The 27,725-nt window shown below is 43.1% G+C and overlaps 1 protein-coding gene across 13 annotated transcripts in view; it reads right to left on the minus strand.

The window, feature by feature from the left end:
• PTPRT (protein tyrosine phosphatase, receptor type T) overlaps positions 1 to 27,725 on the minus strand; it is a 1,163,284-nt gene that overhangs the window by 114,204 nt on the left and 1,021,355 nt on the right. For all 13 annotated transcript variants that reach the window (XM_021078123.1, XM_021078122.1, XM_021078115.1 and 10 more), the window contains one exon: positions 14,864 to 15,012. In XM_021078123.1, coding sequence (XP_020933782.1) covers positions 14,864 to 15,012 — 149 coding nt within the window. The remainder of the gene's footprint in view (positions 1 to 14,863; positions 15,013 to 27,725) is intronic.

Here is a 27,725-nt window from a genome sequence, read left to right on the forward strand (position 1 = left end):
ACCAAAGGATCAGATATGCACATAAAGGAGCCATTTGGGCATTCCATCCCTAGCATATGACACTTGAGGAAGAACTGAGGGCCCAGATATATGGCCCTCAGAGAGCCATCGCAGTCATTTGCAGCCATTCAAGTCATTCCATCTGCATCTCCTCATTTTAAGCAGACATAAGCTATCCCACCTATTCCCTGCCCCAGCTCCTGGCCCACAGAATTGTGAGCAAAATACAATGGTTATTGTTTTATGCCATTAAGTGTTGACATAGTGTTTCAAAACAAAACAAAGAACAATGGCATGTTTCTCCTTTTCTGCCTTAACAAACTCTGACCACTCATCATTTAAAATTCAACTCCTCCTGGAGGCTTTCCTTGATCACCTTGCCCAGGAAGCCTAGCTGAATTTCCTATTGATGTTCCATCAACTCATTTTGGACTTTTTTCATCTAAAAAACCAACTCCTTCCTTTTTACTTAGTAAGCGAGTTTCGACAACTACAGAAACATCTTGGCTCTTAAGACAAGCGGTGTGGAGAAGCTAGCTCTCCATGACCATACAGATTAGATGCATGTAACAGATGCCTACTGTCTCCCAGAATGTTCTCAGATAACTGATGTTCTCATGGCTACTTGTGAGGCCATCCAGCCAGTGGAGAATCACAATCAGTTACATCTGCTTCCTGACTTTATTGTTTTTCTTGTCTCTTCCACTGGCAGAGGCAGACAGCCACCCATCTGAGTCTCTGCCTATATTCGTGTGTGGTCTGAAGACCCTAAGCTATTATTCTTTTCTTTTCCTATGAATAGAGGAATGATTTTATCACATTACCAGACCATCCAATGGTTGACTACTTGAGAATATTTTGAGTAGCAGCTCCCAGTTTTGCAGGAACCATGAAAAGGGACTTGTAAAATCCCCTCAAGTGTTGGCAGATTAGAGGTTGGTGGCAGGGGTGGGAGATAAACTAAGATCTGGTTATCAACTGACTGGCAAAGAAACATTCTTTGATTCCTTTCTCTGCTGCATTCAATTCTGAATGCAGAAAACTGGACACAGTGTATTGTGTCAGCTATACCAGGTTTTCTAAATATTCCTTTCTATTCTGATTTAGTACTGCTCTGACTGGGTCACATCTGCCTATACATCCATCCATGAGTCCATCTATTCAATTAAATAAGAATTTTTCTCTATCTATTCTATGCCACATATCACGCCACATGCTGGGAATACAGTAGTAAGAAACAGAAATGGTCCTTCCCTCTGGATCTTGCCATCTCTCAGAGGAGCTGAACCTTAAACACATTTGGAAGATGAGGTTGGGGCTGAGAAAACAGAATTCTATAATAACACCTAACAAAGGAATTCAATCTGGCCTGGGGAGAAAGGGGTCAGAAAAGGAAGAAATCATGAATCGAGATCTACAGGAGTCAATTAGGTAGACTAACTGGGTAAAGTCAGTGCTTTAGATGAAGAATTATAGATGAAGAATTATAAAAAATTTCCATTATGAGCCAGAGAGTAAGTATCTTAGGTTTTGCAGGCTTGATGGTCTCAGTAGCAATTATGCAACTCTACAGATGGAAGCACAAAAACGGTGATGAATAGACAAGATGTAAACAAATAAGACAGGCTCTTTTCCAATAAAGCTTTATTTACAAAAACCAAGAGTGGGCTGGGTTTGGCCTATTGGGTGTAATTTGTCCACCCTGCTCTAGACTGAGCAATGGCATGGGCAAAGGCCCTGTGGCAGAAAGCGTGTGAAAAGGATGAAGCACTGAGAGAAGAAGATAGTGTGGTTGGGGCTCACGGAGAAAGGGACAGTGAGTTGTGAGAGCTTGGAAGAAGTGAGCAGGGCAAGAGCTGTACATAAGGTCTGGATGTGGTCTTGGGTTTTTTAACTTAAGTACGATCAGAAGACACAGAACTGTTTTAAGCCAGGGTGATAAGAGGCAACATGTCCATATTTGCCTTGCATAGATCTCCCTATCTGCTAAGAAAAAAAAAAAATGGACCGAGTGACAAGGATGGATGTGAGGGTCATTTAGGGGTTATGGATCTTATTGGGGTAGGAGAGGATGGCTACATGGACAAGGGTGGAGGTCGTCGACATGGATGGGGTCTAGATATATTGAAGATGTAGAATAATCAAAACGTGGTGTTGAATCAGAGGTGGAGGGTAAGGGAAGGGAACATGTCAAGAGTAATCCATACTGTATCACGGCTAAATGTATCTTTGATAGCATGTCTAACACATTTCCTCCTGTTTTACTGCCAAGGGATTGAAATTTTACTTTCACTTCCAGCCTCCTAATTAGGGAGTCAACTCACATGGCTGGTGAAGTGAAAAGCAAATCACCCGAAGAGAGATGAATTACATGGTTAATGGGCCAGGATAGCCTCCCTTTACCAGACAGCACTCTCCTCACAGCTTCGACATGTACAACTGCTAGACGTATCATGCTATTTCACTGTCATCTGTGTTCCCTACAACATCATTGGATTTTCGAGGGCAGAACTGCTTTTCTTGTTTGTGTTACCAAGACTTAGTATTGTGATTGGGGGGTCTCCTCACTTGGTACCTGTCCACTCTACAGGTAGGTATGTGTTAGAGATATGTTAGATGTCTGGTGGTGTAGCAAGTCTCTCAATCCGGTCAAGAGCATCCTACCAAAAGTCAACCCAAGACAGCAGACATCATGATATACTCCTTCAGAAAGATGTAGGAGACCAGCTAGAGAAAGATGAAGATGGTAACGCAGGGGACAGAGGGATTTTGCCTGTCTTTGGTACTCTGATCTTTTCTCCCACTTCCTTGAACTCTGCAGTGCAAAGACGTTCCAAACCTCTACCTGTATCATACCTGCTGTTCATCTCTTTGGGCAATGGGACAACTTACTACCTGGGAGAGAACTTTAGGTGGACTCTTCAACCTTTGTGATGGTGTCAATCCTGTGGCTTCTTCATTGAATTTACAAGGTATCTAGATCTACTCCCAATTACCAGTTTATAAGTCAGACTTCAGGCTTTTTGACATTTCCATGTTGATTGAGAAAATTATGTTTTGCATACTGAGATCCTATTATAATCCTGGCTGAGTAGACAACTAGGAGGCCACCTAATCCATTAACGCCAAGAAATGGCTGGGGAGAAAGGAGGAAAAGCCAGGGGAGTAGAAGTCGAGTGAAGAAAGTGTTTCAAGGACAGGCTGCGGAAAGGTCAATCATATAAACTCAAGTTCAAATCTGGGTCTTGTTTCTTGGTAGCTCTGTGCCCTTGAGCAAATTACTTCCATCCGCAGAACCTCAGTTTCCATGGCCTGCCTCCTAGAATTATTGAAAATAGGAAATGAAATGATGCATGTTAAGTGCCTTGTCCAGGAAGTACTCAGAAAATACTAGCTAGTAGAATTATTACTTGTGTTTTCAACTTATCAAGGCTATAGCTTTGAGCGGAAGGAAAAAAAAATTGGTCTCTAAGCTCAGTTTATTCTGCTACCTAGCAACTATATATTTACATTTTCAACACCACTTCTTTATCCCTGATTACTTTAACAAGCACTTCCTAAGTGCCCTGTTGCAATTCAGGACCACCTGTGAGGTGTAGAGAACAATTCTATTTTCTTTTCAAGATGCGGTGGCCTACCATAAATTGTCAAAAGCCGCTTTAGCTTTGCAGGTTTACAGAGCTCTCTTTGAAAGGGTATTGAGAAAGGACGGCTGGGCCAGCTCACAATGACAGTAAAAGTCTGTAGCTAATAAAATGCTGTCCCTATTTATTTACAATGGAAAGTGCAATCTATACAAATCAAAGAGACTATGAGGCCAGGTCCTAATAACATGCAAGGGCATTGAACACTGAGACCACTCTAATTTCCACATAGGTGGTCCTTCCAGGAAAGTGAATTTCAGTAGGCTGCAAATGCACATTCCTACTCAGGCAGGTTGCAGCAACTATCCCAGCCATATCTCTGGCATATATGCTTTCAAATTCACCTGTACACAAACACCATGTACTTCAAGGCCCCTTCCTCGAGCTCACCATCCCCCTTCCACTCCCAAGCCTTTGCCCTTTCTGAGACAGTCTTTTTCTTGCACCTCCTTCAAATCAAAATCCATTTCCTTTCATAGATAGTACTAACTCACTTAGGCAGAATTAATCACCTGCTGGAGCCTCTGATCAGTGTTCCTTGGGCACTGTACATGCCTCTTCTCTATCACTTATCACATTTACTGAAACTAATCCACTTACAAGTCTCCTCTTGGAGGACAGTAATATCCTTGAAGGCCGAGACCATGCCTTATTTATCTTTACAATCCCTACATTGTTTGGCATATAGTTGGCATTTGATGAATATTTAAAGGAACACCTCAGCTATTCCCATAACCAGGAGATGAAAAGTATGATTCAATTTGAGAAGGTTCGACTTATGCAGAAATCATATGGGGGGGCTACAGAAAATATTAGGAGACAAACCATTATTGACCATACTTCCCTCCTCTGAAGGAGACCATGGGACAAGGACTGGAGGGGTCATAGCTTTCAATTTTAGTACAGGTTTTGCTACTGACACAATGAGAAAACTCTTGGTACTCAGTTCTTCATCTTTAAGATGAGAAGGTTGGAATAGGCAGTGTCTATGCTAATTCTCAGTTTTTGTGGTCTGTTATGTCCCTTAGTGAGTCTAATATCCTTTCTAAAACTTATCTAATTTAACTCCTTTGTTTGTGATGGACAATTTGTCTACTTTCTCAAGGCCACTTAAAATTTCATTTTTGCATTTCCAAGGAATAAACAATTCCATTCAACTTTGGGTTGCCAGGAACTTAATATGTGTGTCCTTTAACCTGTCAGCCAAGTGGATGATTGTAAAATATTCAATAAAACTGGAGGTGGCAAGCTTGTAACATTCAATTCTTCTCCTCAACTCAATTTAAACCTAGAGCAACCAGAAAATATAATCATCCCGGCAAAGAGAATTTGTGCATTTTTTCTGTTATTCCTCTTCAAAATGTTCTGTTGAGCTCTTGGTTTCACTGTGTGACTCATGATTGCTTTTCCTTGTAGATTTCCACTCTTTCTATTCTGATTCTTAGGATGTTTTCTGTTCAGATAAAAGGAAGGAAAGTTCTAGAGATGGTTGAGAAAGGATCCCTTGGTTTGGGGACTCTCATAGTTATATTTGGGCTTGAGCAAACTTTAGGTCCAGTGACTCCAAGTGGAAGCGTTTTTTGGCACATTGACCCTGAGAAAGGGAAAATTAGCCTTTCTCTCTTACTGTGGCTGCAACTGACTATTAGAGACAATTTATCACATAGAAGAAGAAGGATTTGGAGTTTAACAGTCCTTGGCTTTACTTCAGCCAGGGACTCTCAGACTTCAGTGTCCATTAGCATCACCTGGAAGGCTTGTTAAACACAGTAATTGCTAAAAAACAACAACAAAAAAACAAAAACACCCCAAAACCAAAAACACACAAAAAACTCCAGTAATTGCTAAGCCCTACCCCCAGAGTTTGGGGTTCAGTGGGCCTGGACTGGGGCCCAAGAATTTGCTTCCAAATAGTCCCCTGGTGATGCTGAAGTTGCTGATTGGGGGACCACACTGCCACTACTTTGAGTAAATGACCCAATGTCTGTCTGGAACTGAAATCTTCAGTTTCCTTCTCTATAAAATGGGAATAATAACATCTGTCTTAGAAGGTGGTACAGTGGAATGGTTTTGGCTGTAGGTTTAGGGGTGTCAGACAGACCCAGGTTTAAGTTCCAACCTAGAGGCCTGTCAATTAGAACTATGAAGCCTCAGGCAAGTTGCTTATTACTGAAACCTCAGTTTCCTCACCTGTAAATCATCAAGGCTAATCATAACACATTTAATCCTCTCAATATACCAGTGAGCTAAGACAACACATATAAAACACTCAGCTGGAAATGGGCTCATAATTAATGCTCAACAGATAATAATTGGTAGGATGAATATTAATAATCTAATAATTATTATATGTTGAGGCCTCCAACTCGGAGGATTAAGGGAGATCATTGGTGACATAATTAGAAATCAAAAACAGCTCACTTCGCTGGGATAACAGAATCAAATATAATAAGACAACACAGCACAGATAAAAATATAAAGTCCTTCTTGGACATAGAAACAGACCTGTGGTTGCCAAGGGGGGTGGGGAGGAGGGATTGGGGTGGACTGAAAGTTTGGGGTTAGTAGATGTAAACTATTACATTTAGAATGGATAAGCAGTGAGGTCGTGCTGTACAACATAAGGAACAATATCCAATCTCCTGGGATAGACCATGATGGAAAGTAATATAAAAAAAAGAATGTGTGTGTGTGTGTGTGTGTGTGTGTGTGTGTGTGTGTGTGTGTATCTGACTGAGTCACTTTGCTGTATAGCAGAAATTGGTACAACGATGTTAATCAACTATAATGTTAATAAAAAAATAAAAAAAATCGTGGGGGAAAAAATCTATCAAGTCTTTACTTGGGCCTCCCAAATAATCTTTGTCTGGGCTAACTGAAGTGTCCCTATGTGGAAGCCATGAGATCTGCATTAGGTGGACGTGTGCTGGACATTTGGAGGTTAAATTGTGACCAGTGTATTCGGAACTCAGGTCTGGAATAGAGAGGAGGGACGGCAGCTCTCTGGACTTCCAGTAGTTGGGCCCAGTATAGACTTGGAAGCCAAACCCTCCATAGACATGGACTGAATGGAGACATGTGCCAGTCAAGATTCTGAAAAGATGGGAAACCAGAAATGCATCCTGAAGAAGGCTGAGAGCTGACGTGGGGGCTGCTTAGCCTGAGGGAAGGACCTGCAGGGCACACAGCTGGCTGCCTTTCAACAGCTGGGGGTGAGGGGGGGGGGACTGGAGAAAGACCAATTTCATTACACTGCGTCACACCAGAGGGCAGACCAGGGCCAGTGTATGGTTGCTGACCCACCCATACTTGTGTGCAAAACCAGGAATGAATGGATGGAAGTTACCCAGAGTAGATTTCAGCTTAAAAGAATTCACTACCGGAAGAGTTGGGAACCAGATAGGGGCTTGGAGCTAGAAGATCTTCATGAATTCCAGGTCATATATGCAGATATTCATTCATTCACATATACATACATAATGCATATATACATACAGACTTTCAAACAAATACTCATTGAGTATCAGATGAGCCGGAGAGTCGGGAAAAGGTCAGAGGACATACTGGTCAGCCAGTAGAGAGGGCCCAAGAATCCATGCTTAGGGCTTAACCTTAACCTTAGGGACAATGAGGAGCCATGGAATGGTTTTAAGCAAAAGAGGAAAAGGTCAGAGTTTCTGCTATGGGGCAGTAAGTTAAGAATCTGACTGCAGCTGCTTGGGTTGCTATGGAGGCATGGGTTCGATTCCCTGCCCAATGCAGTGGGTTAAAGCATCCAGTTTAACAGAGGTCACTATAGCTGCAGCTCGGATTCATTCCCTGGCCTGGGAAGTTCCATGTGCCATGGGTGCAGCCATTTAAAAAAAAAAAAAAAAAGAGAAAGTCAAGTCGGGGTATCTCAAAGATGGGACAGCAGAAATGTATTTCACCTCCTTAAGCTTAGGTTTCCTCACCTATAACATCAGGATAGTAATTCCTACCTGGTTGCAAAGTTGGAGGATTAGAGATAATAGGTGAACAGCACCTAGCAAAATGCCCCCAGAGAAGCCCGTGAACAAAGGTGTGAACAAAGGGAAGGAATATCAGGCAATCCTTCACACTGCGCGTGGTCACACCCAGTTTCCTGGGAAGGTCATGGTCAGAACAATTTTACCAGAGACCCATTTCTCCAGCTGGCTCACTGTCCTCAAAGGGTTAAAGAATCTCCCTAAAGAGTTCCTATCCCAAATGACCATAACCCCAACCCATCTCCACTACCTTTTCAAAGTCATGGTCTATCCTCCACATTCAAATTGCTTTAGTTACATAATATGTTCCTAAAATAATCAGGTAGCAATTTTGCCTGGTGCTTCCCTTGGGGTTATCAAGCGGGACACTCCCTGACCTATCTGCAAGGAAGCTCTTTTTATGACATCTGTGGCTGAAAGACAGGGAGAGCCTCAGGTTTCAGGCCCACCCCTCATCAGGCACAAAGGTCTCTTACAACCACGGTGTATACCTTACTGTGTACATATGTGGTCACATTGGCGGTACGAAGTCAGGGGAAAGGTCCTATAACTCTTTTTGCAGGCTCTGTGAAGCCCTGTCAGTGTGCAGAGATGCTCAATGTCAGACCATGTGTCTCCCACAGCAGGCTGTGAGCTCTCTCAGGGCAGGGGTTGTTCCTTGGCCATCTTTCTCTTTTTCTATCCAGGGCTTGGTCCAGTTCAGCAATGCCTGAGGATGGGATGGGACCATCTGGTCTAAGGTCTACTTTCTAAGAAGCTCCTGGTGGGACAATTCTCATAGGTCCTTCCTGGACTACTGGGCAGCTGCCTTCCTGCAACAGGTGTTTTGGGCTCTGAAGTGGACAGAAGAACCTAGAGGAAGCTCTGTCCTCCCAGCCAGCAAAACTATTCACACTGGTCTCCCTTCTGTCTTTCACCCTGTTTGGTGGTGGAGAGCAAGCTTAAGGTTGGAGGAAAGATAACGTGTTTGGTTTTGAAAGTAGAACATCTGGGAGTTCCTGTTGTGGCTCAGCAGGTTAAGAACCCAACGTAGTGCTCCTGGGGATGCAGTTCGATCCCTGGCCTCACTTAGTGGGTTAAGGATCCAGCATTGCCATGAGCTGTGGTGTAGGTCACAGATGTGGCTCAGATCCCAGAGTTGCTGTGGCTGTGGTGTAGGCTGGCAGCTGCAGCTCCAATTCAACCCCCAGCCTGGGAACTTCCATATGCTGCATTTGCAGGCTGAAAAAAGAACATGCAGTCTGAGGTCCAGATCTCACTATCTATTCACTGTTGGATTTGAGGGAGGTCTTTTAATATCTCAGAGTACCAGTCTCCTCTACTGTAAGATGGGTTTGATGATAACCATATCAACTGGAGAGGGTTACTGCGAGAAGAGATCAAGACGCCACATCTGAATGTGCTTATCACAGAGCTTGGTAACTGGTGGGAATCTGTTTGGCCTTTACCCAGCCACAGGCTCCGTGCAGGGCACTATTGTGGGAGCAGCTTCTGCCCACGTGATAGAAAAGCCAGCTGACTCTCGGAAGAGGAGTGGCACCCTCTCTCTCCTCCTGCCATCACAGCCTCACTCAGTGAGACCCACAAGTGATGGGCTACATTTCTAGCAGGAGAGGGAACATGGGTTCTGGGGTCAGACAACCCTATTTTGGCTTCCAATCCCACCTCCATTCCATGAGTGTGTGCCTTTGGGCTTATTTAAGTGTGCTGAAACTCAGTTTCCTCACTTACAAAATGGGAATAATATCTAATTTATAGGGTCTCTAGGAGGCTTAGGAGTGAGATTTATATAAAGCATACAGTCTAGCACATCATAGCTGCCAATAAAAGTGATCTTCCTATTTGGGCTTTTGCTACTAGAAAGCACAGAGCCAAATTGGAATTTGAAAGTTGCCAGCCTGCATATTTAGATTACATTTTAATAGAATAGAATTATATTTTCAAATAACCTGGTCTTGACCTTCTTATCTTTCTGTATACTTTCCTGATTATTTAATTCTCATATAGCTGTTTCATTGTAGGTACTTTCATGGATGTTTTTCTAAATTTTTTTGCAGAACTAAGTGGATAAAACCCAACTGATGTCAGGCGAGATGGATCCTTATTATGACTCTGCAAATGTCTGTGTGATTTGGGGCATGGAGTCTCTCTGAACCCCAGTTTCCTCATCTGTAGAATGGGGGTAATACCAAACCTAATAGCTTTCTCATGGTGCAGAATAAGGATCTCTGGCCCCAGCGTTTTGCAAAAGGACTTTTGTAAACTATGACAAACTCACAGGTAGAGACATTTGTGGTTTCTGAGATAAGGCCCCATTTTATTCATTTTTTCAGTATACCCCTCCCCAAACTGCGCTCAGCACAGGCACAGGCATGTACTAAGCGCTGAGAAAATGGCCATTAAATTGCACCTGCAAGTCCTCAACCAGGTCCGCTTTTTAACTTAGCAGAGAGCTTGATGGACCAGCATGAGATGCCCCTTAGAGATAAATGGCCTTCACCCACCAGACACGACACCATTCAATAGGATGGAAGCAAAAAGATGAAGACGGAGTTTACCAACAGTACCTAGTGGGCAAGTGGGCTGTCGACTGCTCCTATGGGCTGGGTAGGTAGCCAAGCCCAATGTCATAGGAATTCACTAGAGATTTGGTTTGAACTGAAAATCAACAAGGAGATGATGGAACTATGAAGAAAAGATATAAAAATGATTTAAGCATGAATATAAAAAGAAAATACCAGCAGAAAGACCCAGCAAATGATGCTACGGAATGAAAGAGCTTGGGGGAAAAAAATAGCAATCAGGTAAGGTACCCACGGCAATGAGATCAAACTCAGATTACTTACTAAAAGCCAGCAGTTCTTTAAACTGAAAACAATGTGCATCATTTTTCCTTGAAATGTGACAGGCACTCCTTTTTCAAGAATGCCATAGACCCCAGAGAGACAGCCCATGCCTGACAAAGCCCCATCACCTTTGCATCCCAGAGGTCACTGGTCCTATACAAAACTGAGAGGCTTGATGGAATGGATGTTGCAGAACCAAGCAGTCACTTGGGATAGAAAACCCAGGGAAACACACCCACACACTGAGAAGCAGAGTTTGAATTAGGCCGGGGCCCACCTGTTCCATAATGAAATAATTGTTCAGGGCATATTCTTCTGTGATCTTTTCCAATGTGACATATCTTCCTGCGTTCTGTCTCTCACAATGCCTCTACAACATTTGCAAATAATCTCAGGGCTTCCTAAAGATGCCGGTGCAGAAGCCAGACAGTCACTTCCCTAATGCCACGAAAATAGATTCAATTTTACATACATCAAGGTGATTTCAGAAGCAATTTCGACATCTCCAGTGTAAGCATTACTTACATTTCCCCCCCTCAAATTGCATCCCAGTGGTTCCACAGAGCATTTTAAAAGGTACCTGAAGCCTTCTAGGGCATTCAAAAGAATCCCTGGAGCATGTTTGTAGCTCTAGCCTAAGAATACCAGATGCACAAACAGAATCCTAAAATGTTCATGGATTCAAACAAATGCAAAATTTCTTGAGTATAATGTCAACGGAAAGTTTTTTTCTGTCTTTTAAGAGCAAGAAGATTAAAATGAAGGTATGGGCAATACACCTATACACATGTGTCTGACTACATATGCATGTTCTGTCTGTGTGCATACATATGTGTGTATATAAACATAAATCACACATACCAATCTTGGAAAGATTGTGCCTGGACTTTAAAAGATCTCATTAGGTTTTAGTGGATATGCTGCCTCTTCCTCTCTGGCTGGCCAATCGACCTCAGTCTTGGGTGCTTTCATCTGAAGAGTCTAAGTTTTAGCCCATGAGTAAAATGGAGGTGATGTTGCCCCTTGCAATTTAAGAAATTGGTGTCATCCAGGTTTTCACTTGAGGTCAGAAAATTTAAGATCAAATATCCATCATTTCAGAGTCATGATGTTTGTCATATGTCTTTTGACCACGTATCTTTGGCATTCAGATTCCTCCCAGGACATTTTTTATAAATGGAAAAAAAGTGTGCACAGGAGCCTGGCCTGGAAAGGAAAAGTTTGGGGTGAATGGGTACCACTTGGCCAGCATGTACCATCAGCTAGACTTGCTAATGAACTTCCTTGCCCCTGGGCCAAAAGTGGGACCATCAGTGACAAGTTAACACAGTCAGAGGCTGGGGGTGGGGATGACCCAGGATGGGCCTTTAAGGAGAAACCAAACCCATTTGCTTGGCACCCCCATTTTCTGCCTCTCTCAGGCTGTGTCAGCATCCTCTTTTCCTGGATGTTAGGGAATGTAAGAATGTCTGAAATCCACCCGGGCAGAGAATGGAAAAATAACTGGTTCAGGTTTAGGCAGCCTGCAAACTTGCTGTGATCTCCAAGAAAAATGTAAGTCAAATATTTGCTTAATAAGTAATCAGCAGGTGCTGTTAGACTTTGTTTTTATTTATTTATTTATTTATTTTGTCTTTTTGCCTTTTCTAGGGCCGCTGCCGCGGCATATGGAAGTTCCCAGGCTAGGGGTTGAATCGGAGCTGTAGCCACTGGCCTACGCCACAGCCACAGCAATGCGGGATCCGAGACGTGTCTGCAACCTACACCCCAGCTCACGGCACCGCTGGATCCTTAACCCATTGAAGGAGGCCAGGGATCGAACCCGCAACCTCATGGTTCCTAGTCGGATTCGTTAACCACTGAGCCACAACGGGAACTCCTAGACTTTGTCTTTAAAAGCCATTTCTTCGCTTTAAGAAGCATTCAAACTCAGGATCACCAATAGTGGGCAAAGTGCTAGCACATGTCTATGGAGATGCTGCAAAGGGAAGTACGTACATAACACCTGTGCAGCATTTTGCCAAAATGTTTAACCTGAATGCAATCCATGATGGAAAAAGAAAGCAGACAAATATGGACTGCGGACCATTCTGTGGAACAACTGGCCTAGACTATTAAAAGATCCTGGAAAAAAAAAAAACTAAGGAGGGAGGACTGTTGTAGATGAAAAGGTGATGGGAGATATGGTGGCCAGTGGGAGGTGAGCAACTCGACTGGATCCCAGATTGAAAAACAGTAATAATAAGAGAAATTTTAGGGCCATGGAGGAAATTCAGCTATGGACTGGTGTATCAGAGACTGAAACAAGGTTACATTTCTTGGGTAAGATAATTTTATTGCAATTATGTTGAAGAGCTGTCCTAGTTCTAAGGAAACTCATGCAGGATTCTCTGGGGGTGGAATGTCATGATGTTTGAAACAATTGTAAATGGTTCAGAAAATTTATATATATATATAAAATAGTATGTGTATATATATACACATTATATATGTATGTATATATGTATGTATATATATTATGCGTATATATACACATTATATATATATAGTATGTGTATATATGTGTGTATATATGTGTGTATGTGTATATATATATATATACACAGAAAGAGAGAGAGAGAGAGTGCAAATACTGCAAGATATGAACAGTTGGTGAATCTAGGTAAAGGGTCTATGGGTATTCATTTCACTATTTTTTCAACCTTTTTATACATTTAAAATGAATCCTTCTCCCAAGGCAGCATGTCAATATTTGAAAACAGCTACTCTCCTAAGAAAGTTCAGCATTCTTAACCAGTGTGCCTATAAGAACCCCCCAGGTTGTTTTAGAAAATCCACATCCCTTAATTACCATACCATCCCTCATTCCCCAAGACATTTTGATTCAGCAGGTAAGATGCAGGGCCCAGATTGGTGCATTTAAAAAATTTCCCCAGGTAGGTTCTGTGTTGCTCTTGAGGTTAGGAATCACGGGCCTGAGTTGCTCTCAGGCCCTGGATCCATCAGGAAGCTGCTGTGTAACTGTGGGAAGTTCAGCCAAATACCGAGCCTTGATGACATCATCTATAAAATGGAAACAATCAGGAGTTCCCGTTGTGGCTCAGTAGGTTACAAACCTGACTATTGTCCAGGTGGAGATGGGTTTGTCCCCCGGTCTTGCTCAGTGGGTTAAGTATCCGGCGTTGCTGTGAGCTCTGGTGTAGGCTGCAGACTTGGCTTGGATCTCATGTTGCTGTGCCATGGTGCTGGCAGCTGCAGCTCTGATACGACCCCCTACCCTGGGAACTTCCATATGCTGTGGGTACAGCTCTAAAAAGCCAAAAAACAAACAAAAAAAAAACAAAACAAAAAAACAAAAAAAACAAAAAAACAACTCACAAAGCTGCAGTGAGGATGAAGGTGGTTTTGTAAATACTGGTTTCCTCTTTCTTTTCATCCTCTCATAGACTCTCACCATCCCCAACTGATCTTACCTAAGTGATTTTTTACAAAATATGATTTCTTCCCTTTGCCAGTGGCACAGTATTGGGGGATATTTATTTCTGCTCATATCCCTTTAGATTTCGTGCTTTCCCCAAATTGGAGCCAAGGCTGGAGAATCTAGCATTTCTAGGAAATCCAGGAAAAGAACTGGCTTTCAGAAAGTTAAGAGCAAAAGTTAGCTCTCTTGAGTCTGATCACCAAGGTAGCTTTATGTTTCTAGCTTTGAGGTTCTCCTTTGGATGAGGGTGAATTCTAAAATCAGAGCCACTTCTATTAGCTTGGGATCCTGCACTAACTCTGCATGGAGACACCACTGCTCTTGACTAAATGCCACTTGGATCATCAGCTGTGGCTTAGAACTAGCCAAGGTTTGGAAGGCACGGCTTTTCAGGTTTGGATATGTCACTCCTCAGCCATGGGACTTGGAGGAGATGCTTCTCTGAACCTCGAGGCTGAGAATGGAAACAGTGATAATCCATGACTCATTTACCTACATTGATCAAGTGTAACACTGTCTTGATAATTGTAAGACAGAATTCAGTACGGTATAATTTTCTCCTTAAGGGCATAACCATGTCCTCCTTCACTTTTTTTTTTTTTTTTTTAATATTATAAGTTCTAACCTGCCTCTGTGTACAAGAAACAATTAAGATGGATTGCCCTCATTTCTATCTGTTTTTAGGTTGACTCTGAAATGCTCCTTTTCATCTCAGGATGGGCACCCCCAAGTCTTTGCCATGGAGCTTCTGCATCCTGAACCATCCCAGGGAAGCACCCAGACCCTGTGTCCTATAGCACCTGACACTGTGAGGGACCAATGATAGAGGTACCAGGGTCAAACTGGACAGTGGCTGGTCCCTTCCCCTTCGTTGGCTCCACTTACTGAATCCGTTAACGTCCTGTGAGCTGGAGGAGAAGCCTTCGTCATTGCGGCTGGTGCTGAGCTTGGTGGTGGGTTTGTCAGCTGAGGCCACAGGGCCCATCTCCCTCTGGGCTCCACTCTGTGTCTCCTTCTGCTTCTTGGCCAGCTTCCTTTGGGACATGTGCAAGGGGAAAAATCACAGTCAGATGGTGGCAGTTACATCAACACATAGGAAGATCAGATTGCTCTCTTTCCCTGCTATCATCCTCAACCCCCAAATCTGGTTCATTCTCCAGAAACAGAGTCAAGGCAGGTTCTCCAACGTTAAGGTGGAATAAACCTAAGTCTTCCTGAAACTATTAATGGCTTCTGTTCGCTCAAAAATGCGACACCCAACCTGCCCCTTTCCTAACAACGGGTGTCCTCCCCCTTTTTTTGATGCACCCATGGCTTGCAGAAATTTCCAGGCTAGGAATCAAACCCAAGCTACAGCAGTGACCACGCTGGATCCTTAACCACTAGGCCACCAGGGAACTCCCAATGGGTATGTTCCTAACCGGAGCTTAAATTGGGAAATCAATGCGATCTGCACAACACTTCCCTTGCCTTCCCCTCAAAGGGAAGAAGAGGCCAAGTGGATGTTTCCATTCTTGTGGCTCCGAATGAGATTCCAGACAAGATCTGGCCTTTCTCAGGGGCTGAGCTCATGAAATAAGCCACCAAACAATGGTAGATTGAAGTAGGGGGTGGTGGTTGGCAGGGGGTGAGGGTGGTTACTCTTATAGTTCCAAAGGAGAAAAGCTAAAGTTGAACTCGATGCATAGTTATTCCCAGAGTGGAATCTCAGAAGCAGATGGACACTTACACCAAAATAATAATAATAACAATGATGATGATGACAATGACGTAGAGCAGTGGTTCTAAAACTCTGGTGTAAATGAGAACCACTGGAGAGCTGAAAAAGCACATGGACCCTACGTTCATAGAAGTGGGACGGGAACTAGATCTCTGCATGGCCACCAAGTTCCATGGCGATTCGGAAACCAACCACTGGAGGTTGAAACCATCAGCTTTGGCATCAGGCAGACCTGAGTTTATATCCTACCTCCGTAGCCTGTGACTGCCTGACTCAGGACAAGTCCCTTAAGCTCTTTCAGGTGTGAACTCTTCCTTTGTAAACTATGGCAGTTAACAGGCCAACTTCATGAGGATTAAATGAGAACTGAGTGAGATGACACGTATGGAACACAGAGCCTGGCACGTAGTGACTGTTTAACAAGTGGCAGCTGCCATTCCCACTTTTCTATCATCACCACTAGTCCAGCTACCTTCCACTATCAGAATCCTCTCTCCGACAGTTCTACTGTGGAATCCCATCTCCCCCTGGATTATATCAAGTGATGGAGACCTTGGTACATCACCAGGCAGCTGAGAGTTAAAAAAATTCTTTGTATGGATTTGAAATCTGCTCTGCTTAAATTTTATTTTATTTTATTTTATTTTATTTTTTTTTGTGTTTTACAGATATAATTTTTTTTTTATTATTTTCCCACTGTACAGCAAGGGGGTCAGGTCATCCTTAGATGTATACATTGCAGTTACAGTTTTTTCCCCCACCCTTTCTTCTGTTGCGACATGAGTATCTAGACATAGTTCTCAATGCTATTCAGCAGGATCTCCTTATAAATCTATTCTAGGTTGTGTCTGATAAGCCCAAGCTCCCGATCCCTCCCACTCCCTCCCCCTCCCATCAGGCAACCACAAGTCTCTTCTCCAAGTCCATGATTTTCTTTTCTGAGGAGATGTTCATTTGTGCTGGATATTAGATTCCAGTTATAAGTGATATCATATGGTATTTGTCTTTGTCTTTCTGGCTCATTTCACTCAGGATGAGATTCTCTAGTTCCATCCATGTTGCTGCAAATGGCATTATGTCATCCTTTTTTATGGCTGAGTAGTATTCCATTGTGTATATATACCACCTCTTCCGAATCCAATCATCTGTCGATGGACATTTGGGTTGTTTCCATGTCCTGGCTATTGTGAATAGGGCTGCAATGAACATGCGGGTGCATGTGTCTCTTTTAAGTAGAGCTTTGTCCGGATAGATGCCCAAGAGTGGGATTGCAGGGTCATATGGAAGTTCTATGTATAGATTTCTAAGGTATCTCCAAACTGTTCTCCATAGTGGCTGTACCAGTTTACATTCCCACCAGCAGTGCAGGAGGGTTCCCTTTTCTCCACAGCCCCTCCAGCACTTGTTATTTGTGGATTTATTAATGATGGCCATTCTGACTGGTGTGAGGTGGTATCTCATGGTAGTTTTGATTTGCATTTCTCTTATAATCAGCGATGTTGAGCATTTTTTCATGTGTTTGTTGGCCATCTGTATATCTTCTTTGGAGAAATGTCTATTCAGGTCTTTTGCCCATTTTTCCATTGATTGATTGGCTTTTTTGCTGTTGAGTTGTATAAGTTGCTTGTATATTCTAGAGATTAAGCCCTTGTCAGTTGCATCATTTGAAACTATTTTCTCCCATTCTGTAAGCTGTCTTCTTGTTTTCTTTTTGGTTTCCTTTGCTGTGCAAAAGCTTTTCAGTTTGATGAGGTCCCATGGGTTTATTTTTGCTCTAATTTCTATGCTTTGGGAGACTGACCTGAGAAAATATTCATGATGTTGATGTCAGAGAGTGTTTTGCCTATGTTTTCTTCTAGGAGTTTGATGGTGTCCTGTCGTATATTTAAGTCTTTCAGCCATTTGGAGTTTATTTTTGTGCATGGTGTGAGGGTGTGTTCTAGTTTCATTGCTTTGCATGCTGCTGTCCAGGTTTCCCAGCAATGCTTGCTGAATAGACTTTCCTTTTCCCATTTGAGGTTCCTGCCTCCCTTGTCAAAGATTAATTGACCATAGGTGTCAGGGTTTATTTCCGGTTCTCTATTCTGTTCCATTGGTCTGTCTGTCTGTTTTGATACCAGTACCACACTGTTTTGATGACTGTGGCTTTGCAGTATTTCTTGAAGTCTGGGAGAGTTATGCCTCCTGCTTGGTTTTTGTTTCTCAGGATTGCTTTGGCGATTCTGGGTCTTTTGTGGTTCCATATAAATGTTTGGATTGTTTGTTCTAGTTCTGTGAACAATGTCATGGGTAATTTGATAGGGATTGCATTGAATCTGTAGATTGCTTTGGGTAGGATGGCCATTGTCACAATATTGATTTTTCCAATCCAGGACCATGGAATATCTTTCCATTTCTTTACATCTTCTTTGATTTCTTTGATTAAAGTTTTATAGTTCTCGGCATATAGGTCCTTTACCTCTTTGGTCAGGTGTATTCCGAGGTATTTGATTTTGTGAGGTACAATTTTAAAAGGTATCATTTTTTTGTATTCCTTTTCTAATGTTTCATTGCTGGTATACAGAAATGCAACTGACTTCTGAATGTTAATCTTATATCCTGCCACTTTGCTGAATTTATTAATCAGTTCAAGGAGTTTTGGGGTTGAGTCCTTAAGGTTTTCTAGGTATAGTATCATATCATCTGCATACAGTGACAGTTTGATCTCTTCTCTTCCTATATGGATGCCTTTTATTTCTTTTGTTTGTCTAATTGCTGTGGCTAAGACTTCCAAAACTATGTTGAAGAGCAGTGGTGAGAGTGGGCATCCTGCTTAAATTTTAAACTGATGAGTCTTAGATCTATTGTCGGAGATATAAAAATATGACACCACTTGCATTTGACAGTTCTTCAAATATTTCTAAATAAACAACCTGATCCCTCTGACTTTACCCAATATTTATGCATCTAAATAGAGTAATTAGGCTTTTCCGATACATAGGGCTATGGGTCACTCATTAAATATCTTGAGGGCAAATTATTCCAGGTCTCCTGGTCTAGTCAGCACAGGACTTGGCTTCACATTCAATCTTGGTCACTCCTATTTCAACATGGAAAGAACGGATGTCCCAGAGAGGTCAAATTCACACAGTGTAGGAAATATCCAAAATTGTGCCCAGGTGATAACAAAACAGGCTGTTTCAAGAGGTAATGATCCCCTTGTCAGAGGAGGCATTACGCACAAGGATAAATGTAGACTTTCAGAGGCTTTCATCTAGGATCTAGCTTGATAGTATTTTCCTTCAATGGCCTTGACCAAGGTGTAGACTGCATGAAGAATGGCAGATGCCACACTCAAATGGGGAGAGTGTATGGATAAAAGGACTATTGACAAAGTGGGAAGGATACAGGGGAAGCCAAGGTATACCACAGCAACAGGAGAGATGTTTGCCACCTGCAGGTACATAGGGACAGCCAGAGGAAGAAGTTACCAGAACCCAAAAGGAGCCTTGAAGAGGAGGTCACCTGTACAGAAGCTGCAGGCCTTCTCTCAAGGGATCCAGCCAGTCCTGGATGACCTTGAGGGGAGGGAACCAGAGGCACAGATACCCTAACTCTATTCTCCCCCCTCCCTCTGCCCTGCTCTGGTGGCTCTCATTGACTGAAACCACTTGGAAGCCAAAGGCATGGCATCCATCCAGATCTTGCTCTGCAAGCAGAGAGCAGAGCAGAGAAGCGTGGAAAGTGAATCTGGATCCAGGAAATCCCTTCCAAGAAAAGCTTTGGCCTCCCTCGTGTGGGCCACCATTTGAAGTCAAACGTAGCTGAAAGTGGAATGCTTCTTTTCTGTGTTGAGGAATTTTCATTGGCCGAGGGAAAGAAGGTTGCTTAGGTGGAGAAGTTCATCTTTTGGTTATAATGCCTTGGCTGCAGGCATGCTGCTCCACCAGGAGAACTATTCCAGGCATATAGAAAAACAACAAGGAATGAAGCATTCGATCAGTGGAGCCTTTTCTCACCACTGGCAGGCAGGCAGGCAGGCAGGCAATCAGACAGCAGGCAGGAGGCATGTGAATGAAAGAAAAACGAGTAATTCTGCTACTGATGACATTTCAAAGTTTTATTCTTCATTTATTATCCAAAAGGAATGTGTTTAAAAATGTATATGTGACCTTCTTAATCATAAATTTGAAAAGATATACAGCAGACCCTCTGCCTCCATCTGAGTTTTGCTTACACTGCCCCAGCAGGAAATAAAAGAAAATCCGATAAGAGAGTTAACTCTAAAACTATAAATGAGTATGTGTTGGAGCCTTTGATATTTCCTTAGGGCAGGACTTCCAACCAATCTCATTCTATTCAGCAGAAAATAATATGGAGAGAGCTGTCTGAGGCACAAATCACTGGTTTCCAAAGGAAAAATAAAAAAAAAAAAAAGGTCTTGCTGCATCTATGAAAGATGGCATTTTATAGACGTGTTTGGGTAGCTCTGAACACCTGGATAAAAAAAAAATTAAAAATGGGGCCTCTCCAAAACATAGAGATATTTAAAAATTGGGCAACTAAGTGAGTGGTAAAAACTCAGGTATATGCCATCCTTAGTTTTTAGCCCATTTCCACAGTGGTGATTATGTTATAGGAAATTAAAAGAAACATATATAGGATGGGTATTTCAGCAGCAGGTAAACACAGCTACAAGATGGAAATGGAGGGGGTGTAAAAGGAAATAAAATGAAAAACCATGGTTTGGGGATCGTTATTCTATCGGAATTCAAAATTTAAGTATCAAAAAAAAAAAAAACCCTCTTAGTAGTTTAGGAAAATCGTTTCATTCCTGTAGTCATAGTTTCATTGACGACCCCACCTCTTTTTCCTTAAGAGTAGGGAAAATCCAAACTAGGAGTAGAGCATCCAAGACCCTCAGCCTATGGCTCCAGGTTTCAACTCAGCTTCAGTTTACACACACACACACACACACACACACAAACACACACATCTCTTAGGAAACTCCCATGTCCCTCTCCTAACTGTTCCTCAGTACTCTATAGACTCTTTAATACACACACAGCTCACAGCAATGCCAGATCCTTTAACCCAATGAGCAAGGCTAGGGATTGAATCTGTATTCTCATGGGTACTAGTTGGATTCTTAACCCGGTGATCCACAAGAGGAACTCTTTTTTTTTTTTGCTATATATTCTCTGAGGTTTCTTCTTGTTCCCCTGAACTGATGCATGATTTTCTCTTCCTAGTTGACGCTTCCATTGAACACATTTTTATTTAGCACCTACATGTGCCAATCTCCATGAGAGGTAAGAAGATCATGGTGTCAAACACCAGACAGGACCTTGACCTTCAGAGAACATAGGGACTAATGGCAAAGACAGGCACTAAACAGATAAGTATAGAGACCAATATAAAATCACAAGGTGATGAAAGCTGAGAAGGAAAAATACATGTATCTACGAAAGAGCTACAAATAGCTGGTTTGAACACTGTCAGGCGATTAAGAAAGGCCTCGTTGCCATGTCAGCTAAGCATTTGACTAGTCCAATTGCAGTGATTCAGCTCTTCTACTCAGGAAGGCGAGAACCTCTTGGGTGAAGGGCTTTTGACTTCTTGCACCTACTCCAGTTTCTTGCTGAGTGTCTGGCACATAGCCCACACTCAATAAATTTGTTGTGCAAATTTATGTTTAAAACTCTGCAATTTCAAATGTAGAAAAGACTATCATCCTACTCTGACCGAAAATTACAACCACTTTTTTTTAAAGCTTTGTTCTTTATTTTTATTTATTTATTTATTTATTTTTAATTTTTTTGTCTTTTTGCCTTTTGTAGGGCCGATCCCACGGCATATGGAGGTTCCCAGGCTAGGGGTCGAATTGGAGCTGTAGCCACCAGTCTACACCACAGCCACAGCAACTCAGGATCCGAGCCATGTCTGCGACCTACACCATAGCTCACGGCAAGACCGGGTCATCAACCCACTGAGCAAGGCCAGGGATCAAACCCGCAACCTCATGGTTCCTAGTCGGATTCATTACACACTGTGCCATGACGGGAACTCCCACTTTTTTTTTTTTTTTTTAAAGACACATATAGGGAAGAAGAAAAACCTGTACGAAATTAGTTTATGACTTGAAATATTTCTACTTAGCAAATATTTTTGGCTAAGCACGTAACATATCCTTCCTGTGATTGGCCCAGAACTCTTGGGATGTTTGCAGAATGGATGGAATGTTCAAAAAAATCAGAGACTTTTTTTCACCCTCAGAGGCCACAGAATAGCCAAAGCTAAAGAATGTTAAAAACAAACAAACAAACAAACAAAACCACTTAGAATTGGAGTTCTCGTTGTGGCTTAGCAGATTAAGCACCTGACATAGTTTCTGTGAGGAGGCAGCTTCAATCCCTGGCCTCACTCAGGAGTTAGGGATCCAGCATTGCTGCAAGCTGTGGCACAGGGTGCACATGTGGCTCGGACCTGGTGTTGCCCTGGCTGTGGTGTAGATTGGCAGCTGTAGCTCTGATTCGACCCCTTGCCTGGGAACTTCCATATGCCACAGGTGTGGCCATAAATTTAAAAATAAATAAATAAACCTCATCAGATGATACTGGGATATTTTATATATATATTACAAGGGATAATCACATAACTCATGCAATCCTCAGCTCCTTCAAGACTCAAATACTTGGACTTTTGGGCACTAGGAATTTTTTTCTCTAGTTGTTTGGAGATGCCTGCCAATTGGATCGCACAATTTCACCAGCAGGGGGTACCAAAAGCTGTTACAAACAGAACATTGCACAAGCCTGTCATTTCTTCTGCAGAAGACATTTCTGGAGCTGTAGAATGTTTGAAGACATAGCAATCTGAAGTTTACTGCTTCTGACACTTTGGGATGATGTGACATGGCTGGCGGTATTTTCCCTTCTAACATATCACTCAGGCGTCTCCCCAACCCTTGTGTGTTAGCTGAGGGTAGGTGGCAGGGGAAATGCCCACAATGGACCATGAGTTCCATGGTTTACTCTGAGCATTATTCTTTTTTTTTGAAATTATAGTTGATTGACAATTTTGTGCCAATTTTGTACAGCAAAGTGACCCAGTCATACATATATGTCTATTCCTTTTCTTCTATCATTGTCTATCCCAAGAGATTGGATATAGTTCCCTGTGCTGTACAGGAGGACCTCACTGCTTATTCATTCTAAATGTAATCGTTTGCATCTACAAACCCCAAACTCCCAGTCCATCCCACTCTTTCTCTCCTCCCCCTGGGCAACCACAAGTCTATTCTCTATGTCTGTGAGTCTGTTTCTGTTTTGTAGATAGGTTCATTTGTGCCGTATTTTAGATTCCACATATAAGTGATACCATATGGTATTTGTCTTTCTCTTTCTGACTTCCTCCAATTAGTATGATAATCTCTAGCTGCATCCACAAAGCTGCAAATGGCATTAATTCATTCTTTTTTATGGCTCACTAGTATTCCATTGTATATATGTACTACATCTTCTTAATCTATTGATCTATCAATGGACATTTAGGTTGCTTCCATGTCTTTGGTATTGTGAATAGTGATGAGCACTATTCTTTAGGAGGGAGGGTGGCAGGTGGAAAGGCTCAGTGGAGAGGACTGTAGGGCTATGAAAGGTTCTGGAATCAGGTTACAAGAGGAGGAGGAAGAGTGTCTGAAACAAACAGGGATGTTTTCGTGGAGACAGAATATTCAGGAACACTCTCTTCACATATGTGCTATCTGGCTCTGTGTGTCCTTGGGGCAGAATTAGAACCACATTGGCTTGGCACAAGGCAGAAATTTCTAGCAAAGTAGAATTGCTTGGGTCTCTTTTGGAAGTGCCCAATGACCGAATTGCCCTTCCCATGCTTTCTTCTTTGGTAACCTTCTCTTCACCTTTGAAGGACCACTTCAAAAGCCCCCTACCCTGAGAAGCTTTCATTTTCTCCCCAAAGTTGGTACTTTTCTTTATACATTAATTTGTTGGAAAGTTATTTAACAAGCAGCTACTTTGTACCAGTGGCTGTTAGATAGGAGACCATGATGTGAAAAGCCAGACTTGACCCCTGCTCTGTTTAGGCTTTTGGAAATAATGAGCTCCCCATCATTAGAGGAGTTCAAGGAGAGACTGAAGAACCACCTGGAAAAAAGGGGGTAGGGAACTCTAGCATCTGGATTCTGCAAAACCCTTGCCTATGTGGGAAGGAGGCCCCAGCTAACTGAGGGAGAATTTGGAGGGTTCCACTTGGGGGTCTTCCGTGGATGAAGAGACACTGACCTGACACTCTTTCCGGTTCCCATAGGGCTTTCCCTAACCAATCCTCCCTCCGTTAGCATCTCTGGACAGACTTTCTTGGGAAAACACAAAGACTGGAACCCTGGAGCCAGAGAGATGTCTTAGCCCATAGGAGGCAGACAAAGAAAACACAGCCAAAACCCTACTCCTATTAAAAGCCCACATTGTACTTTTTGAGGCCTGAGTACTTGGGTGCTGACATTATTGTCTCTCTGAATTTACATATCAAACTGGAAGGGAACCGAGGGCTCAACAGAGGAGGGGCTTAGCTAAGGTATGCAGCACATCGGACCCTAACCCTGCTTTCTGCTCAGAACACCTGTTTCAACTTTCCTACGTGTCTTCTTTTGGAATAAAACAAGAAGTGCAAATTCTTTCCATGGTAACAATTGTAGTCCTTATGAATGCAGCCCAGCTTCATTAATCCAAACCCCACTAACTCGGAATCATTGCAATTGAGGCAGAGGGCGGGCGTATACCACATCAGTGGATAGTGTCTAGGAGGTTACGGCTAGGTGAAAGGCTTAAAGGAGAACACAGCACGTTCTCTTCTCTCAGGAGGCAGGATGGCACAGCAGTTAACACATCAGCTTTGGTGCCAGACAGCCTGGCATCAAAACCTGGCTCCATCTCAGAGAGCCGCGTGAGCTCTTGCAAGTTACTGATTCCTTCCCATGTTGGTTTCTTCCTGCCTGGAGAGCTTCAGGTAGCAGCAGTGCACCCTGGGAAGGTGGTTGTGAAGATTAAATGGTATACGGTTACCAAAGCATTCTCCCCAGTGCACGGTACACAGTAAGCACTCAATAAATGCTCTCTGGCAATCTTTAAATTCACGTAACGAGTCATCTTTTAATAAAAGGCTTCATTATTTATTACATATGAATCATCTAAAAGAGATGCCCTGAAGAATAGCTGTCTTCTGAAACTATTCTTTGATGTATTCTAGAGCCATGCTTTTCAAATCACTTGGCTGTACAAATCATTTGGGGAGCTTTACAAATGACTGATGAGATTCTAATTGGTCTGGGGTGCAGCCTGGGCAGGTTGCAGGTTCCTAGATGCTCTCCAGGTAGTTGTAATGTGCCACCAAGCTTGAACACCACTGATGTAGAACCGTAATTCTCTAAGTAGGCTCCGGATCAGCAGCATCAGCTGCCCCTGGGAACACACTAGAAATGCCATTGCTATGGCCCCACCCAGCCCGCCGAGTCACAAACTCCAGATAAGTAATAAGCACTGCAGGTGATCCTAACACACGCTGGAGCTTGAGAATCCTGATGGTAAGAACCTGCTCTTCAGCTGATCTCCATTAGTAAGGAGTCCCTATCGTGTTTCATTAGCAACAGGGGAGGGAGGACACCTGGGCACCAGCCCCAGGTCTCCCAACATCTCACCGAGTTACCAGGGACCTGCCCTTTCCCCTTTCTGGGTATTGACTCTATTTCAGTGGGGATCTGGCATCTGAGAACCATGGCAAGAACTGACGCTTTTTAAGTGACTGTTACTGGTTGAATTGTGCTCCTCTAAAAGATATACTGAAGTCCTTACCTTTGGGACCTGTGACTGTGACCTTATTTGGAAATATGCTCTTTTAAAATTTAACTTTATTTTGATTTAGGATATCTTTGGGACCATTTGAAAGAGAGTACTTTCCAACATCATTTTCTTTTCCATGTTGAGAGTGTTTAAACACTTCAAAGAGCACAGAGGTATAACCTAAATTATTTTTTTGGCCATTCCCATGGCATACGGAAGTTTCCCAGGCCAGGGACTGAACCGGGACCCAAGCCACTGCAGTGACAATGCCAGATCCTTAACCTGCTGCACTTCAAGAGAACTCCAGGAACAGGGTCTTTATGGGTATAGTCCAGTTAAGGTGACTACATTAGGGTGGCCCTAAACCAGTGTGACTGGTATTCATACAAGAAGAGGAAAATTTCGGTGTGGAGACGCCCAGGTGATGACAGAGGCAGAGAATGGAGGGAGCAGCTGAAAGCCAAGGAGCCCTAATGATCGACAGCCACCACCATAAGCTGGGAAGAGGCGAGGAAGGGTTCTACTCGGAGTTCCAAAGGGAGCATGGCCCCACTGACACCTTGATTTCAAACCCCTAACCACCAGAAATGTGAGAGAATTTTTTTTTTCTCTTTATCTTTTTATGGCCACACATGCAGCATATGGAAGTTCCCAGGCTAGGGGTCAAATTGGAGCTGCAGATGAGGGCCTACCCCCTCTCTATGCCGCATCTGTGACCTGTGCCGCACCTTGTGGCAACACCGGGTCCTTAACCCACTAAGCAAGGCCAGGGATGGAACCCATATCCTCATGGACACTGTGTTAAATTCTTAGCCCATTGAGCCACAGGGGAACTCCCATTCATTTGTTTTAGGCCCTCTAGTCTGTGGTACTTTGTTACGGAGGTTCTAGGAAGTGAGCATCAATGACCATGAAATGAGAAATCCTACATTTATTGTATTTATTTAATACATATGTATATAACACTTATTCCTTTCCAGGCATGAGTTAAGACTATTACAACACAGTGTATTGACTTCTTCCATCCTCCTAACTCTAGGAGATCGACAGTATTACTAACTTACTGATGCATTTTGCGGATGAAAGATTGAGGCAGAGAGTTGAAGTAACTCATGAACCGTCACCTGGGCTTTAAGAGATGGAGCTAGGAGTCAAATTCAGACAGTCAGGCCTCTGAAGGTTCTTTAAGATTCCTTGTTATGTCACGCTCAGCCAAGGACTCACACATGTACACTCGTCTCAAAGCTTTCTTGACCAGCTCCCTTCCTCTCCAGGCAAACCCCTGGCACATATAAGCACACACATGCCCAGAAAGCTGACATGTATACCACTCACTTCCTTCTGGTGATGCACATCCTGTCTGCTCATTACCTCTGTTGGGTACCACCTCTGGAAGACAGCTGCCAGACAGCACATCCTTCCTCTCTTATCCCAGTCACCCTAGCTTGGGGCTTCTCCATGCTTCCACCAGACCTGTGCAGTTACAGACACCATAGTAGCATATCATATCACGAGTTGAAAGGCCGAGGGATCTTGGCCATCACGATTGTCACTTCCTCTCTCTGCCGCCTTGCTCTCCATGTCCACACCTCTACCCGTCTGCCTCTGTTTCTCTCCTCGGCTGGTAGCTGCCCCTCTTTCTTCCTTCCCCTGGATGGGCTCTCTCTCCACTAAGGGCAGAGGCAGACCCAGTCTGCCCATCCTCTGGAGCTGGCAGGGAACCAGCACAGCGGAGGGCCTAAGACAGATACAAGGCCCTCCTCCCACTGGGCACATGGCCACACCACCACTTAGATCACTAAGCTGAGCTTGGTGGGAACAACATGGGCTTTGGAGGCAGACTGCATGGGTTCACATCCTGGCTCCACCATTTACTAACTATGTAGCCTTGGATGATTACTTAGCCTCTTTGTAATTCGGTTTCTTCATCTGCTGAATAGGGACAATTAGAGTGAATTCTCATAACAACGATTTGCAGTAGATAATGACTTATACATATGAAATACAACAGGATCTGTCCCCTACCAAACAAGCTCCATGTAAGCATTTGTGAAACACTGGACATTGGGAAGAAAATAAATGCTTCAAAGGAAAGTGAGCGCAGAATCTATGGTTCAGACAGTGGGAACTTTCCTGAATGCTCTCAGGCCACCGAGCTCTCAATTCCTGGGTTGAGCAAATAGCCCTCTGT

The sequence above is a fragment of the Sus scrofa genome, chromosome 17 (genome assembly GCF_000003025.6).
Source record: "Sus scrofa isolate TJ Tabasco breed Duroc chromosome 17, Sscrofa11.1, whole genome shotgun sequence".
NCBI lineage: Eukaryota > Metazoa > Chordata > Mammalia > Artiodactyla > Suidae > Sus > Sus scrofa.